Below are 15,785 nucleotides of genomic sequence, written 5' to 3'. Positions count from 1 at the left end.
AAAATTCTTTATCTAAACTTGAATTCCAACACCACAAAAGAAACAACGAAGGTGATAAAGTACAGCTGATTTGCTATACATAATGGTAATGGACAGGCACTGGACAAAAACACCACAAAGATTGAATAGGCCCACCTTCCATCAGAGAAGCTGCTCTCACAGACTCCATGCCTACCACATAAGTTCTAATAGCTTTGTGGCTGGTCTAACACATGCTAAGGATGGGCTAAATTAGTGCTGAATCAATCTTCATTAAGAGGTTCTGGCAAAATAACCAGGCAACTTGAAGTTCTGATACAAGAAAGAGCCTGTTTTTGTAATCTACTCTTACTGGTATTTTTCAGCCTTCAATTTCCTTGCCAGGAGGAGATGAACCTTCTCACATCTCGTAATAGTTAAAAAGACAGTCATCCCAAAACTTCACTACAATATGTTCAGACAGATTTTTTTCCATCCAAATACATGGCACATCATGCATCTTATCTGAAGGTGCACCCTATTCCAAATATACTCAACCACTTCTAAATTGTTTACGCAGGTACTTTTGAAGGTTCAGATTTAGTATTTATGCATCACTGTTAATAAGCACTGACACCTGGATAAAAATTAATGCCATGATATTTGCTTCATCTTCACGATCCCACCATACCCACGAGAATAATTTATTCTTCAGATTTCTATCTCAAACCACTTACAATAAAAACAGACTGTTTACCTTTATATTCTGAGCATCAACATTAGCTCCAGCTTCTAACAGAAGACTAATAACTGTAGTATTTCCTGCTAGTACAGCCCAGTGCAATGCTGTGTTTTTGTGGTACTTGTCTCCAAGATTAACAGAAACATTAAACGTAAGTAGTAATCGGGTTGGATCCACACTAGAAAAGAAAAGCCTTGTTAGACCTACAAAAGAATTCAATACATTCCATCTTCTTCTTAATGAGTTCAAATTCTATACAGAATGTTCATCAATTACACTATGTAGATGCGACGTATTTGTTGATGATTATGAATGGCTCAAATTCTACTCCCACCAAAGAACAACTGCAATTCTGTTGAATTTAAAAAGAGCTTCTTCTGGGACATAACGCAACACATTTGGTACCTAATTCTGTTCTCATGTCTCTCAACAACTAACAGTATTAACGTAGATTTGTAAAAGGAAACAAATTATTATACAGACAGTATTTCAGACTTCCACTCCACATTCCTAAAGATGAGAATAAAAATACTGGTGGCCAATGGCAGGTATTTGCAAAATCTCACTTATGTATCACTCAACAAAGGAGGTAGGTTAGTTTCCCAGCAGGAAACTAATTCAAACCAACTTTGAAGAATTGCCTTTTTACACCAACTTGCTTCAGCAATTTCCACAGAAAGATCTACTCAATTAAAATCAAAATAAAACAAACAAAAAAAACCCAAAACATAATAATGAGTGTATCTGGACAGTATCTTCACTCTGGAAGAGGTCATAAATTAAGAGAGAGAAAAAGTCAACTATGGTAAATACACTGACTAATTAAAGCAAAGCACACTCCACAACTCAAAATCAGTCATTATTCCAAGTGACATATGTAGTTAACATCAAGATTAAAAAAAAATTGCAGTGAGTATATGTATTACCTATGTGTTCTGTAAGCTGCCCACATTAGCGGTGTCATTCCGTTTTGATCCATCATATCTACATCCTGAAAAAAAGAAAATTGATGAGATAAACGTGTTTGTTCAAGTAGATAAAACAGCAGTACGCAGGACATCTGAAATAAAACAATTCTTTAACTTCTATCAGAAAGGAAAGCATCTACTATCTACAGTGTTTTGTCCTGTTATAGACCTCTGCCTGTAGTGAGGCAAGGAAGTTGGTGGGTCCTATATACATTCAGAGCCAGATTAGTCTCTCAAGCACAAGTGAGCAAGTTCTACAGCTTGTCAGCACAAAATTACTCTAAATTTAATTCAAGACCGGAACAACTGTGCTTAGAGGTGGCAGAGCTCTATCAGTATCTCCTACGCTACTTCCCTCAGCCCTTACTAAGAAAATTAGTTTGAAAGTGTTTTAATAAAAGCATATACTATAGAAACTCTTGAGAGAAACTCAAAATGCAGAAGATGTAGCTTTCTACTTGCCAATTCTCTGCTTTGGTATCTGCCAAACACCCAGAAGTCCGGGTGCTACTAGCCTGATACAGAAAAAAGCTTTCCAGAAAAGCCAGTTTAGTTCTACTAAATAACTACACAACTGCTTTTAAAAGATCCCCAGATTGCAGATACCTGTGCAGTGTATTTTTACTCAATTGCTAAACAAAAAAAAAAAAAATAAAAATTAAAGATCAGAAATAAAATGTGACTGATAAGAAAGGATGAGAACCACTACTTTATTGCCCAGCATATTGAGAAACAAGCTGCACGTACTTAGACCAATATTTAAGCCTCTTTCCTCTATGTATGCACACAGAGTCCATCCTTTAGAACCACCTAAAGCCACACAACTGTTGGCATTCACTCCCTTCAAGCTCCCTTGCCAAGACTGTGAAGGAAATCAGAACCACAGCTGAACCTCCAGGTCATTCATCCTTAAGAAGCATGAGTTTGATTCACAGGTCACACTGTGTGAACTACATGTTTTTAAACATGCACATACTAATGAGACATAAACAATCACTCTTAATTTTTAGATTATGTGAAGAAATAAAATGCTTTGTGATCTACAGAGAGCTGATTGCTTGTAAGGAAGTAAAAAAGACTCCTTTAGTGATAGCACCAGACAAACTGAAACTACATTTTGCACACCGGATGACAGTTAAAAGAGGAAAAAAGATGAGCTCCAAATTATTATATTATATGAGCAGGCTACATCGATTACTCATGCTAAGCTTCAACATGGGCTGAGGCAGATCCCTCTTCAAAGGAACTGTAGCTAGTGACAAAGAAACTAAGACTCACTTGCACACAGTTTTATGTGCATGAAATAATGCTACATTCACACAACAAAAGAGTACATTTCAGAAAGAAAGTTTTGTTGCTCTTCTGTATCAAAGTGCTGAGGTGACAAAGTAAACCTTCAGCAACATATAATACATCAGAAGACTGTTCTTTTCTGGTGTTAACCATCAGGCATCTCAGCATTACCTTCTTGTTAACTCCTGGTGACAGGTCAATCTGATAATGCTCATGGACAGCTGTCCATGCTGCTAGGGAAGGAATTTCAGCGCGACAAGAGCCAGATTTCAATACTAAATACAGTGATGCAATGATTAAAAGTATACTTATATCCTATGTATATAATTAAATGAGAGAACACAACAGACCAACATCAGTAATTATTTAAAAAGTACTTGAAATAGGATAGCTCTGGCTCTCAAAGAGAACATCTTCAAAGACTAGACAGATTTTAGTTCAGTGGCATTAATACAGGATTCCACAAGAAGCTTCAGAGGTAAAAAACAGGGGAGGAAACAACTTCCTACATGAAAAGGAGCTGTGTCAATTAATTCTGCTGCTTGACACCACTTTCTGAAGTAACAGCTGATGAGTTTAAATTCTGAATAGCCACTAGAGACCACAGCAACATTTTGGCTTACCAGGGCTTTTTAATAGCAGTGATCAAGCCAGTCCCGTGTTATAACACAACCTTCTCAAAAGCACAAAAAGCATAAATGGATTCCAGACAAAAATACACTGAACTGCACATAAACAGACTGGGACTTTGATCATCTCTAGAAACATTCCTGGTTATTTTACATATCATTTTATATGATATGACTTTATAAGAAGATCCATCATACGCTTACGGAGAATAGGATTTTGAACAAGGAAAAGATCTTTTACATAGACTGTCAGCCAGAGAAAATAAAACAGGCTCTCTAAGAAATAACATACATAAAAGTAAAGAGTAAAGAAAATTTAGGAAGGAAGAAAATCAGGAAGGTGGATGTTCAACTGAAAATGTTTTCTGATTTGGGAAAGATATACCAATTATTCTCCAAAAGACTTCATAGGATTCTAGTGAAACAAATCTAGTGCAGACTGACAGGCAATTTACCAAGTTAGGTATGGCAAAAGAAGTTACCTTGCTTTTCTGAACAAGAGATCTGCTCTGAATAATACAGTCCATCAGAGTTTGTTTTGACACTCATAAAGAAGAATCATGCTTGGCCTCAGAATTCTGTAACTAATGCACTCTTGTGTAGGTTTAGGAAGTAAATGCTTGGTTTAGCAGCTTCTGGTCTGAGTGCTGTTGCAAGAATAATGCTCAGTGCTGACATGAGAGGGAGCACTGGCACACACTGTTGCCCAGAGAGGCTGTGAAATCATCCCCCTTGTGGATTCAAAAGCTGCATGGACTAGGTGCCAGGCAACCTGTTCTAGGTGCCTGTATTTGATCAGGAGTTGGAAGGGCCATCTGGTCAAACCTTCAGCCATTCCATGATTCTGTTTAAATTTACATGCCTTTCATCACCCAGATGCTACAATTAGGTTTGGAACAAGGACAAGCCCATTCTCAGAATGTAAGAGAGCCTCATCTCTGCCAAGCAAAAAGGAAAAAAAAAGTTTACAAGATTAACAGGGTAAGTCTATATTAGCAAAAACAGTTTAAGTTTCCAAATCATTTATAATAAAAAGGAAGTAAAGATTAATGCCAACAAAAAGCAGGGTCTGGTGCTATAGGACAAGAGAATACTAAATGAGTAGAGATTTAAACTGGATATAAAGAAAATATTGTTTTTGTTGTTGTTGTTGTGTTTAACAGTAAGAGTGGTGAAGCACTGGAACAGATTGCTCAGAGAGGAGGTTGATGTCCTGCCCCTGGAGGCATTCAGTGTCAGGCCACAGGGCTCTGAGCAACCTGATCTACCTGTAGGTGTCCCTGTTTAGTGCAGGAGACTTGGACCAGATGGCCTTTAATGGTCCTTTACAACTCAAATGACTCCATGACTAACAAACACATATGCACTTTGAAGAAGAATAAAAAGTAGAATCATTAAATTTCCCATAGCCTCTACAGAAGCTGAGCAGTTTCTGTAGTTGTATGTATAGCTAAAAAAATTATGAGTTTAGAGATTGCCATTGCAATGTTACTTATGTTATTTATAATTATATTATTTATTATATGTTGTATGGGAAATTACCTGGTAATCACAGCCTGAACCTCTGATTAATCAGCTGAGGCAAGTGTTGGGTCAGCTGTGGGAGCACAGGTGAGGGTAATTCAGCTGTGCTCCTGGAAGGGGTGGAGCTTGACTCCATCTCCTCTAGACCTCATTTAAGGGCTGACCACCACTACAGCAGCATCACTTGGAGATAGCTCCCTGGTGGAGGTTGCCTCAGCATTTCCCAGTAAAGGCATCTGTATTGGTGAGTCTTTCCTTATAAATAACCTTTTGAATATCTGTTACAATCTTTGTATCATTCCACCTTACAATGTATATTTTAGGTATACAAATCAATAAATAACTTCAATTCAGCTTTTCTGAAGTGCTTGAAATAAGAGTTAATTTAAACTTGGAAGGGAATACAAAGGATACTGAAATCATGTTTGATTACACTGGGGGGATTTATTAAGACTTACTCTCTAAAAGAAAAAGCTCTTGGTAACAAGAGACCTGTTACCAAGATAATAGGACTCAAATTTCAAAGTAAGATTTTTGCATCCATGTATGTACACAACTATACAACGCACACAGTTGCCCTCAGAGTGAAGCATTATATGCTCAAATAAATAACTAGGCCAAGTCTGTATATAAACATCAGGGCAAACATTCACAGTGAGATTTCATAATAATGATATAACATCTTAAAGGATATTTACATATTATTAATGCTACGCTTTCAACAAGTTTGCAAATACAGAACATCTGCAAGATTTTTCTGGTGTAAGAATATGGGTTTTCCATTTTAGATAATTTGTGAACAACATATAAAACTTCTTCCTGACCAAAGAGCATTTATTATCTTGCAAAGTTAAGAGCGTTATTCAGCTCATGAAATAGTGATTATGTAAGACTGGCCTTCTTGTGCCTACCTTACTCTCCAGCATACCCTAAATATTGTTTCACCAAACAATTATAAGATAAGAAAATGATTACTGCAAAATGCAGTTTTTAAAAATTATATATACACAGATGATTTCCTGTAGCAAACCTAGTATTTGGCTTTGCAGCTGAAAACAGACCAAAATCAATTAATTTCAGACTCACATTCTATCAGACTCATTGGATTGTACCTCATGTACCTCACCTGACATTTGAAAGAACAGGCACAATACACAACTGGAACAGTAGTAGCAAGACTGTAAAATGAGGGAAGGGTTTTGACTTCTCTATATGGCTTACAAAGTAAATAAATGTGCATCAGGCACATACCTGTGTTTGAGTAAATCTATTAAGAATAATGCAGAGCAAGTAGCAAAAATGTAAACAATGTTTTGAACACAGAGAATGAAAGATGGGAGACAATGTGAAGAGTAGTGAGTACATGTAGTGAGCTATACATACACATCTTGCGTATCTAGCCATTATACAAGAGGTATGAAGGTTTGCTGTCTTTTTAATCTAAATACATGTCAACTCTTAGTTATTAGATTCTTTACCAATGCCTAAGTTGATATTTCTATGAAGACTTAAAAAAAATTTGCTGTAATAGTCCTTGTTAATATTTAAATACTAACTTCATTGGAAATAAAGAATGGTAAAGAAATACACCCTAGAATCTGCATATATTACACACTAAGATGTGAATTTAACCCAAAGTACCACTGTTCCAGGAAATTAAGTTAATGGATATATGTTCATGAACTAAAATACAGCAGGCTACAGTAGAAGATATTGATTTGTCTTTAGTCAGGTGAACATTTTGCACTTTCTGACTGATAGATGCAACTTTTAATTGTTTCATTACTCCAGTTTTGAGTAAAAACTACTTTAAAATGATACTGTTTAAAATTTACCTGTCCCTTTGCTATCAGGTAAGCAACAATTGAAGTATGTCCAAACTGGGCAGCCAAATGAATACAGCTACATCCTTCTCCATCTATTAGCGACGGATCTGCCCCATATTTCATCAGCTGTACAACCATGGATAAGTGACCCTGTCTAAATGCAACAGAACACAGAAAACAAACAAGTGAATACCTATATACAGGTAATATACAGGTAAGCTACGCAATTTTAAAATATTTTAAAGCAACAAACATGACATTTAATATATACTTTGACAAAAGCGGTCATCATGATCTGATTCCACAGCCAAGTTTATAAACTCATTCACAAGAGCAAATTCTATGCAGCCAACACACAGATCATACACAATTGGCTTATGTGTGTTGTGAAGTAAAAGGCCAATCAGCAACAACAATTATTAGCTCAGATATTTAGCCTACTGTGACTTCTTCCCATCCACATATGAAACCTGTTGTTTTAAAAGATGTCAAACTGCTTTTATATATATGCATATATATATGTATATATTTTTTGTAGTATATGTTGTTTTCCTACTATTAAAATAACAGAAATAACAATTGGAGAAAAAGGAAAATGGAAGCCCTACTTTTTCTCCACACTTTTGAACCTCAGGTATTTGGCAGAATGAATATATAGACATATCCTTCCAGCAAATAAGGTGTACAACTATCAGCATACTTACCAACATGAGCTAAAAAACAACTCATGTGTCACAGGCAGCTTTGCACAATGCTTCAAAGAATAGATTATAGTTATGAACACCAGGAATTGTAATCAAACATTTGTGCTGTTAACACATAGAAAGTAAAACGTGATCTGTACCAGCAAGAAATACGCAAGCTAAGATTTTTAAAGGGGGTCTAATAAGAAAGTTCTCATCTTTAGTAAAGAAATTATTTGATACAAACTCATTTTCTAAGTTTTCCTCTGCAGTCTGCTGTCAAAAATATTAATATGTTACTTTCCTGTCTATTTGCTACCAGTTGTCTGAAGAAGCAGCCATTACTGAAGGCTGACTTCAATTCTTCCAGTCATCATCCCCAGACCTCCTTCTACACCATAAGTCTGATTTAAAGCGCTGATTTTAAGTGATCTTAAAATATCTACACACATACTAGAAAGCTGCAAGGACAATGTCATGCAAAATCAACCCAAGCCCCATGTGGACATATACTGCTCTTCAAAATACTGATAAAACAAAGATCTTCCAAGTAAGAATAAAGCAAGGTGACTACACACTCTATTTTCTCCTGTCACAGAAATCTTCCTCTGCATCAGGAAGAGATAAGACAAGAATCAAACCATATGCTAAAAGCTCTTGTAGCTCAAACACATCACATTCACAGCATTCTCTGTCATCAGTGATTGCGTTCATCCCTGTGCAAGTATTCCCATAAAATACAGCAACTGTATAAATCAGTCAGTAGCAGGTACCAAGTTAAGAAAAACACAAAGGAAAATCCAAAGACTTTTCCTCACCTTGTTGCCCAGTGAAGTGGGGTAGAATTTAAATCTCCTCCAAGCTGATCAACGATTGCACCTTTTGATATATAATATCTATACAACAACAAAACAGTACATGTTAATGCTCATCTTGTTTCAGAAGAAAGGACACACAGAGGGCAAGTTGTTTGACATTATGGAAAACACCATCTCTTCATATAAACTTCCTTTTCAGAGATCAATTTTTTGCCTTTCTGATATGCGTGAGGAGAACAGGTACACCTCTTTCTGTGTATTAAGCAGGCTGCTATTTTCTAACTTGGTTCTAAAGCAAAACATAGTAATTGCTACATATATTAATAAAAACCATGCCACCATATAACTACCTTAAAAAAAAACCCGAACAGTTTCTTCTAAATTTGCTGGGGGACTCACTAGGATAAAAATAATTCTGAATTAATAGTAAAGGAAATGCTGCTAGCAGACTAAGCACACTTAGAGAAACTGGGCAAAGATGACAAAGCTATATGTAATTCATCTTACAGCATGCATCATCATTGCTGGAACACCCCTGCTAATGTCACAGTTCCAAGAGTTTCTGCTTAAGTTACATTTTAAACCAAGCCTTAAGATTTTATACATTTCTCTGTTGAAGTGCAATATTAAATGAAGGACAGAAACATTTGAGCTCTTTAAATGATGGCCTAAAAATTATTTCTTCTTCCAGCACATTTTAAGGACAGACAAGCTACCCCTAAGAACATGGTAAGTAATCCATTATTTAACTGTAGCAACTCATATTCATTGTCATTTGTAACCTTTCTGCAAACTGCTTCCCTTGGTGTTTGTTTTATTTGGCACACAAATCCAGCAGTATTTTCCTTTGTCAAAGAAAATGCACATATTACAAAAACTCATGCTTTTAAAAGTTTTCCAGTAAGGCTGAGAACACCGGTTCTTCATTCAGTACCATTAAGTGCCAATGGCAAAGAGTTACAACTAATAGATTTTTGAAAAGTGCTACCTAGCTACAGATTCCTAAGCGCTTGCACATTTCAAGTACTTGTGCCTGTGGACTTTTTGCTTGCACTATGCAATACCTTCAAGGTCTGTGTGAATCCTACTCTTCTACCCACACAAACTGTCCTTCAAAATCCTCAGCATAGAGCTGCTCGCACCTCAATTTCCTGTACTCGTTTCAAGGTAGATGGCAAGAAGGAAAACAACAAACAATCTGAAAACCATTACTCAAAGCAACTACCTTCTTTTGCTCAAGTGTTCATCAATTGAGATTGAAGCTTTAAAGAGAGTCCAGAGTTTACCTACTGAAACAGCAACTGAAGAATGCATTAGATAACAATACCCATGCTAAAAAGCAGAGTCCTTTACACAACAGGTCTAAAGCTATCAGATATTAAGTCGAACAAACTGGATATCTAACCCTGATCAGTGCAGTATAGCCCACTTCACTGCTTTATGACACCAAAGGAACAAAACTGCAGTGTAAGAGGAACAGTCGATTACAGCCTGAACCTCTGATTAACTATCTGAGGCAAGCAATGTGTCAGCTGCAGGAGCATAGGTGAGGGTAATTCAGCTGTGCTCCCAGAAGGGGTGGAGCTTGACTCCACCTCTCCCAGATCCCATTTAAGGGCTGACCACCACTAAGGTAGCATCTCTTTCTTGATGTCAGTAAGCACCTATCTTGAAGGCCTCAGAGTTAGTGAGTTCTTTTTCCTTAGTTACCCTCTGGCTACTTATTTCCAACTATGTTTGTACTATTCCAACTGTACATTATACTTGTGTTATTTCAACTGTACACTGTAGTATCTCCCTTCTGAAGCTTTTGGATGCTTCAAAGGGAACAAGGAGGAGTTTTTTGAAAGACCCGGTCCCTTGTAAGAGAATAGACAAAGCTTATAAAAGCTAATGGGGTTTCATTTCATTGTGGTGAAGCAAGATTCAGACATGAAAACATAAACTTCAGAAAGACAGCAAGAAGCAGATTTAGTCCATTTGGGGAAGAACCTTCCAAGGCAACCCTGTCTAGAAAAGAAGACAACACAGAAATTCACAGGCAAAGCCTGGATCCATCTTACTGATGTGACAGCCACTCATAGGGAGGTGAACATTAAACAGATTGTCTTCATTCAAACAGTAGTCCCTGCAGAAATGTAGAATATGTTCAGATCTTACTGAGCAGCAGCACTGCTTGTTGGCTAGTACATTTTATTTAGAATGACAAACTCCCAGTTTGACAACTGGGAAAAGACAAGGCGCCTACCTCCTGCCAGATGGTGCACTGAAATAACTAATGTTTATTTAAGGGTGTTCCAGACTAAGTTGAGTTTTATCACTCTACTGGAGTATACATAGATGGTGAGTTTTTTTGCAAAACGAATCCAAGAACTCAATCTTGCCTAGATAAATCTCTCTCAATTCTGTGCTTGGTGAGAATGTTACTGAAAGGAGAAACTAAACGACTCGACTCTGTTGAGTCATGGCAGGTGTGGTACACAAGTCTTATTTAAGCAAACTACTTACAATTCAAGGCAGGCAGACCTTATAATAGGTTGGCTTAGAAAGAAAGTACTTCCAGTGATTTCCACATTAGAATCACTAAGTTTTGGCCAACCATTTGAAAACTGCCCATGCTTGGATTCAGTTGTTGTGAAACTGAAGTGCATGCAATTGTTGTTGGTAGAAAGAGGAAAAGCAGAAAACAAATCCTTGTCTGGAGAATATAAAAAGTAGCATCTGGTGAAATGTAGTCACTTCATAACTGCAGAGGTATAAGGCTATTTTTGCCTTTTCATAAAATTGAGTCAAAAACAAACCAAAAGAATCAGTGCGGTGATTTATACAGAAGTACATTATAGATGTCTGATGCTTATGGAACACTTTTCCCTGATACTGTAGAAATAAAGAAGGGTTCTGTAGTTTTCATTATGAAGCATCCATGGACTTCACTCCTATCTAGGCAGAATCCCAAGTTTTGCAACAGAAGAATGTCAAAAAACAAAGGGAGTCTAATTCTAAGTTTGCACTCTCCACATACAAACTGCTAAACTTCTTCATTCAGATGACCTAAAATAGCCAACAGCTGGTAAGACAGGCACTGAGATCTGCTATTGCAAGAGCAGATCACTTACACCTAAACTCTGCCTATGTGATTCCAAGCTCACTATACAACATATTTAATGGAAGTAGCCACTGCATCTAATGGTCTTAAATAAATAAACAAACATTTTAAAGAATGTAATTTATATAAATCTTTATATATAGTACATACTTCACCAGATCTATCCTGTTGTTGATTGCAGCCCAGTGGAGAAGTGTCACATTTTCTTTGTCTGGTTGTCGTACATCATAACCTGCTTCCACCAACTCTCTACATCGTTCATATATTCCATACCTTGAAGAAGAAAATATTATTACTAAAGCTGTTATCTTGGGGAAAAAAAAAATTAGAGAAACACCATAAAGATTATGATACACTATCTTCAACAAAACAGAAATGAAGCAGAAACATTCAGTTTCTAATTAAACACAGATCTGTTACAACAGTAACTTCCCACTTCTAGAACTTACATGAACCAACTCAAGACTTTACAGAAGACCTGTATCCACAAGTATTTATAGAGTGGAACAAGGTGAAATACACAGCAGTAAGATATCTAGGGTAAAACAAACTCCTCCCAGGGCCTCTGCAATATTTGCATCTTGCATGCCTGCTCTCCTTCCTTTCTATCTTGAAGGCCTCAATAATTGGACTGATTAAATTATCTTAAATAAATAAATAAATAAATAAATAAATAAAAATCAGTGTAGCAGATAACAAGATCATCAGATCAGTTACAGACATAAGCACATTTCAGATATTTCCTATTTTTCCTTATTAGGCTTAGATGCTCTTTTTCTGTTATTTAAGATTAAATGTTTGTCCCATTCTTAGTGGCCATAAAAGCAATGTAGAAAGGCTTGTAAAGAATACACTTCAATGCCTGTACAACCCACAGGGATTTCCCAAGTCTGAAGGATACTGATACAGGCAAGATCTGGAATAGAGTCCAAACCTTCCTCTCCAAGCAATATCTGACTTCTGCTAGAGCAGTTTAACATCCTTTAAAAGCTGGAATTTAAATGTTTTCCTTATGCTGCTTCTACATTTTCCTTTTTAGAGATTACACAGACAACTGAAGGTCTCTTTGCCCCACTTGGGTCAGACAGTTTAACTGAGGTTGTACACTGAAGGACAGTGTGGTTTATGAAGACTCAAAAACACGCAACCAATTTGACAATACACACACTCAGACATGTGTAACTGCCAAGAAATCAGAAAGGTTCTAAGTCTGACCAATCTCTGAAGTTCAAGTCTAAAATGTGACCTGACAAGTGATTGCTCAAATGGATTAACAAGATACAATTCCTGGATGTTCCTGAAGTCAAAAGCTCCACTGAAACAGGTTTAGGGTAACTACAGGCAAATCAGTCAAAAATGAAGAGCAGTGAAAAAACACAGCAAGAGGGGTGATGGCGGGGTTTCTGAAAGCAAGATAGCAAATTCTTGTCTTATCAGGCAGTACATAGAATTGAATAGGGCAGTTGGAAGGGACCACTTCCAGTCAGTGGGAACCTCCCCAGCCTGCAAAGACTTGCAGTAAATTGTTGAGAGGGTTCCAGCTATAACAAATGCTAACTCCTTCAATGCTATGGGGTGAATCCCATCTGGTCCAATGAACATTCAACTGATGGTCACTTGCAATTGAAAAGTTATTTCTCTCCCAGTCATGGTCCTCCAGCACAGAGGGCCAGGCAGTCCAAGATCTATCATCATCATTAAGCACTGAAGTAAAAAAAACGCATTAAATGCCTCTTCCTTTTACTCATTCTTACTACCATCAAGTATCATTCCAATGTTTTCCTCAGACCTTGCCTTTTTTCATTGTCTGACATTACACTGACCTGTAACAAGTTGAACTCTGGCTTTTCTTTTTCTCCTAGGAGGTGTAAGCTGCAGCACTGTACTGTCCCTGTGAAGCAAGACCTTGATTCCACAGATACATTTTCTTTTGCTTCCCTAGTTCCAGGAGGAGGTCCCCATTCAGTCAAGCCAGTCTTCTACCTTGCTTGCTGCATTTGTGGCAAAGTGGGATTGCAAACTGCTGGGCTTTTAAAAGACATTCTTAAAAAGCAACTCACTGACAGATCTGCAAACCCACTGGGCATGATTCCTGAAACACACTGACAACTGACTCCCCAACTAGTTTACAGTTTGCTTTCTTGAAATCCAGGGTGGTAACTCTGCTGACCTTTTTTTTCCTCATTACATCAAAATCTTTGAACTCAACTACTTCATGATCACTGTGGCCAACACAGCCAACTACCATCATATCTCTTCAATAGTCTTCAATGTGCTTTAGGAATTTCCCAGACTTCTTGCCTCACACCGACATTTTACAATGTTTGGAGGTTATAACTGATCATAAAAGATTTAATGTGAGGTAAAATTTAATAACTCTTTAATTTATTGTCACAAGAAGCCATAGGGTTGTAAACAGACAAAAATCACCAGGCAGAAAAGATCATGAATTTGCAGTAATTCATTCCGTTTCCTGGAAAAAGCATGCTCTCCGCAAGAAAATAGTGAATTTGATGAAGTCTTGGTTTTTTGAGCTCTGTCCTAGAAACACAGCACCCTTCTCTTACATATTATCTAGAGTCTTCTTTCATCAGTTTGCTGCAGTTGTCTTGGCACTGTCTTCTCCAAAAGTTCATGACACACTGTTAGATTACAAAATGTACATTATACTCACCATACTCATAATGTAGATATAAACAAGTATCATAGAATAAACTGAGCTGGAAAGGAACTCAAAGATCATAAGGTTCCAACCCCCCTTCCACAGGTGAAGTTGCCAGACACTACATCAATGACTAGATCAGGTTGCCTGGGCCCCCACCCAAGGTGGCCTTATACACCCCCAGAGTTGGGGCATCCTCAGTCTCTCTGAGCAACTTGTTCTGGCAATTCGATGAAAAAAGTCTCACAAGAGGTTTGTACATTAATATAACAAATTCCACACTTGGCTGAATACTCGAGGGTGATATTTACAAATACCAATGGAGTATAATCATAAGGTATACTATTAAGCTTGTCTTGTTCTTGAGAAAAAATGGACTAGTTCTTCCAAGGCAAAAATACCACTGCTTAAGCTCATTTCATTATCGCAGTTTAATGTCAGCAGAAACTAATGTAGTGCTTTATTTTTTCACCATAACGTATCTAAATTTAATTAAAAACCAATTTGAAAAGTAGTATTGGAGAATCCCTTTCCATTTTAAATGCAGAATCCGCTTTTCTCAACAAGCAGTGAGCCTTAGAAACAGACACTGCCAGCTTTGCCCTAAGTTCAACACAAAACACTCAATATTAGGAAAGAACCTCTTTCTTTTCGGTGACGGTACAAGGCCAATCCAAGAGTTTACTTCCTCATCTTGCCATCATCGCAAATGTAATCCAAGCTATTTCAACTAGAAATGCAATTAGTATCAAAATGATCATTTTTTCCCCTCGATCTTTTCAAGTCTCATTCCATGAATGATGGTGGCTATTCACATATTCTTATCTTGTTTGTGTGTTAAACAGAAAGGCAGCTTTGTTTTCAACAGCAAAGCTGCTCTTTAGCAAACTCCAGAGCTGCTTAATGAACCATAAACAATGATTTTGGAGATGAGAAACTCAGTTGTAGTATGCATTCCAAAGTCTCAGAGTGGTTTGGTAGTTGTGGATATATTGATAATGTGGTTTACAGAAAAGGAAACTCACAGCCTTCCATCTGAACTTTGATTATAATGCTGGAAATGGTATGTGTATATAAAATCCATGGGCTAAAACAATAAGCAGGTAAAGAGCACACATGCCTCTGTCAAAGTTTGCCTGTCCTTTCCTCTGAGTGGCTGAAAATAACATTAGTACCTGTAATGTTGGCCAGCCCTCACCAATTGCCACTGTTCTGCAGGTTCTTTTTTTCTTATTAGGTATACTATGAATGTTCTCAAACATATCCAACTTCTTTTCTTCCTGAGCAAACTTCAGCACAGATTCTGCAAGCATTGCACTACACTGTTTCACAATACACACAAATCTCATTTTGAATGATCTCAGTGCTAAAACTAATAGAAAGTTAATCTTGCAATGGAAAGATCATACTTGGGGCACAAGGAATCAATCTTGCAGAACTGAAGTAAGTAGCTCCTAATGTCATTAATGTTTAACACTAATGTTCAGAATATTACTTAACAACTACTTCCAATATAGGTGGATTAAATTGTCTCTGAGGTGGTTCTAGTCATTGCCCACCTTATACTTCTCCATCT

The 15,785-nt window shown here is 37.1% G+C and overlaps 1 protein-coding gene across 4 annotated transcripts in view; it reads right to left on the bottom strand.

The window, feature by feature from the left end:
• ZDHHC17 (zDHHC palmitoyltransferase 17) overlaps positions 1 to 15,785 on the bottom strand; it is a 65,021-nt gene that overhangs the window by 30,452 nt on the left and 18,784 nt on the right. For all 4 annotated transcript variants that reach the window (XM_085537257.1, XM_015856976.3, XM_085537262.1 and 1 more), the window contains exons 3-7: positions 11,698 to 11,820; positions 8,442 to 8,519; positions 6,950 to 7,094; positions 1,627 to 1,691; positions 716 to 878 (exon numbers count right to left, since the gene is read on the bottom strand). Coding sequence is in view for 2 of the 4 variants with exons in the window: in XM_015856976.3 (XP_015712462.3) it covers positions 716 to 878; positions 1,627 to 1,691; positions 6,950 to 7,094; positions 8,442 to 8,519; positions 11,698 to 11,820 (574 nt within the window). In the remaining 2 variants the exon portion in view is untranslated. The remainder of the gene's footprint in view (positions 1 to 715; positions 879 to 1,626; positions 1,692 to 6,949; positions 7,095 to 8,441; positions 8,520 to 11,697; positions 11,821 to 15,785) is intronic.

The sequence above is a fragment of the Coturnix japonica genome, chromosome 1 (genome assembly GCF_054131305.1).
Source record: "Coturnix japonica strain WE chromosome 1, WE-NBRP24, whole genome shotgun sequence".
NCBI lineage: Eukaryota > Metazoa > Chordata > Aves > Galliformes > Phasianidae > Coturnix > Coturnix japonica.
This window is presented reverse-complemented; position numbering and strand designations above follow the sequence as displayed.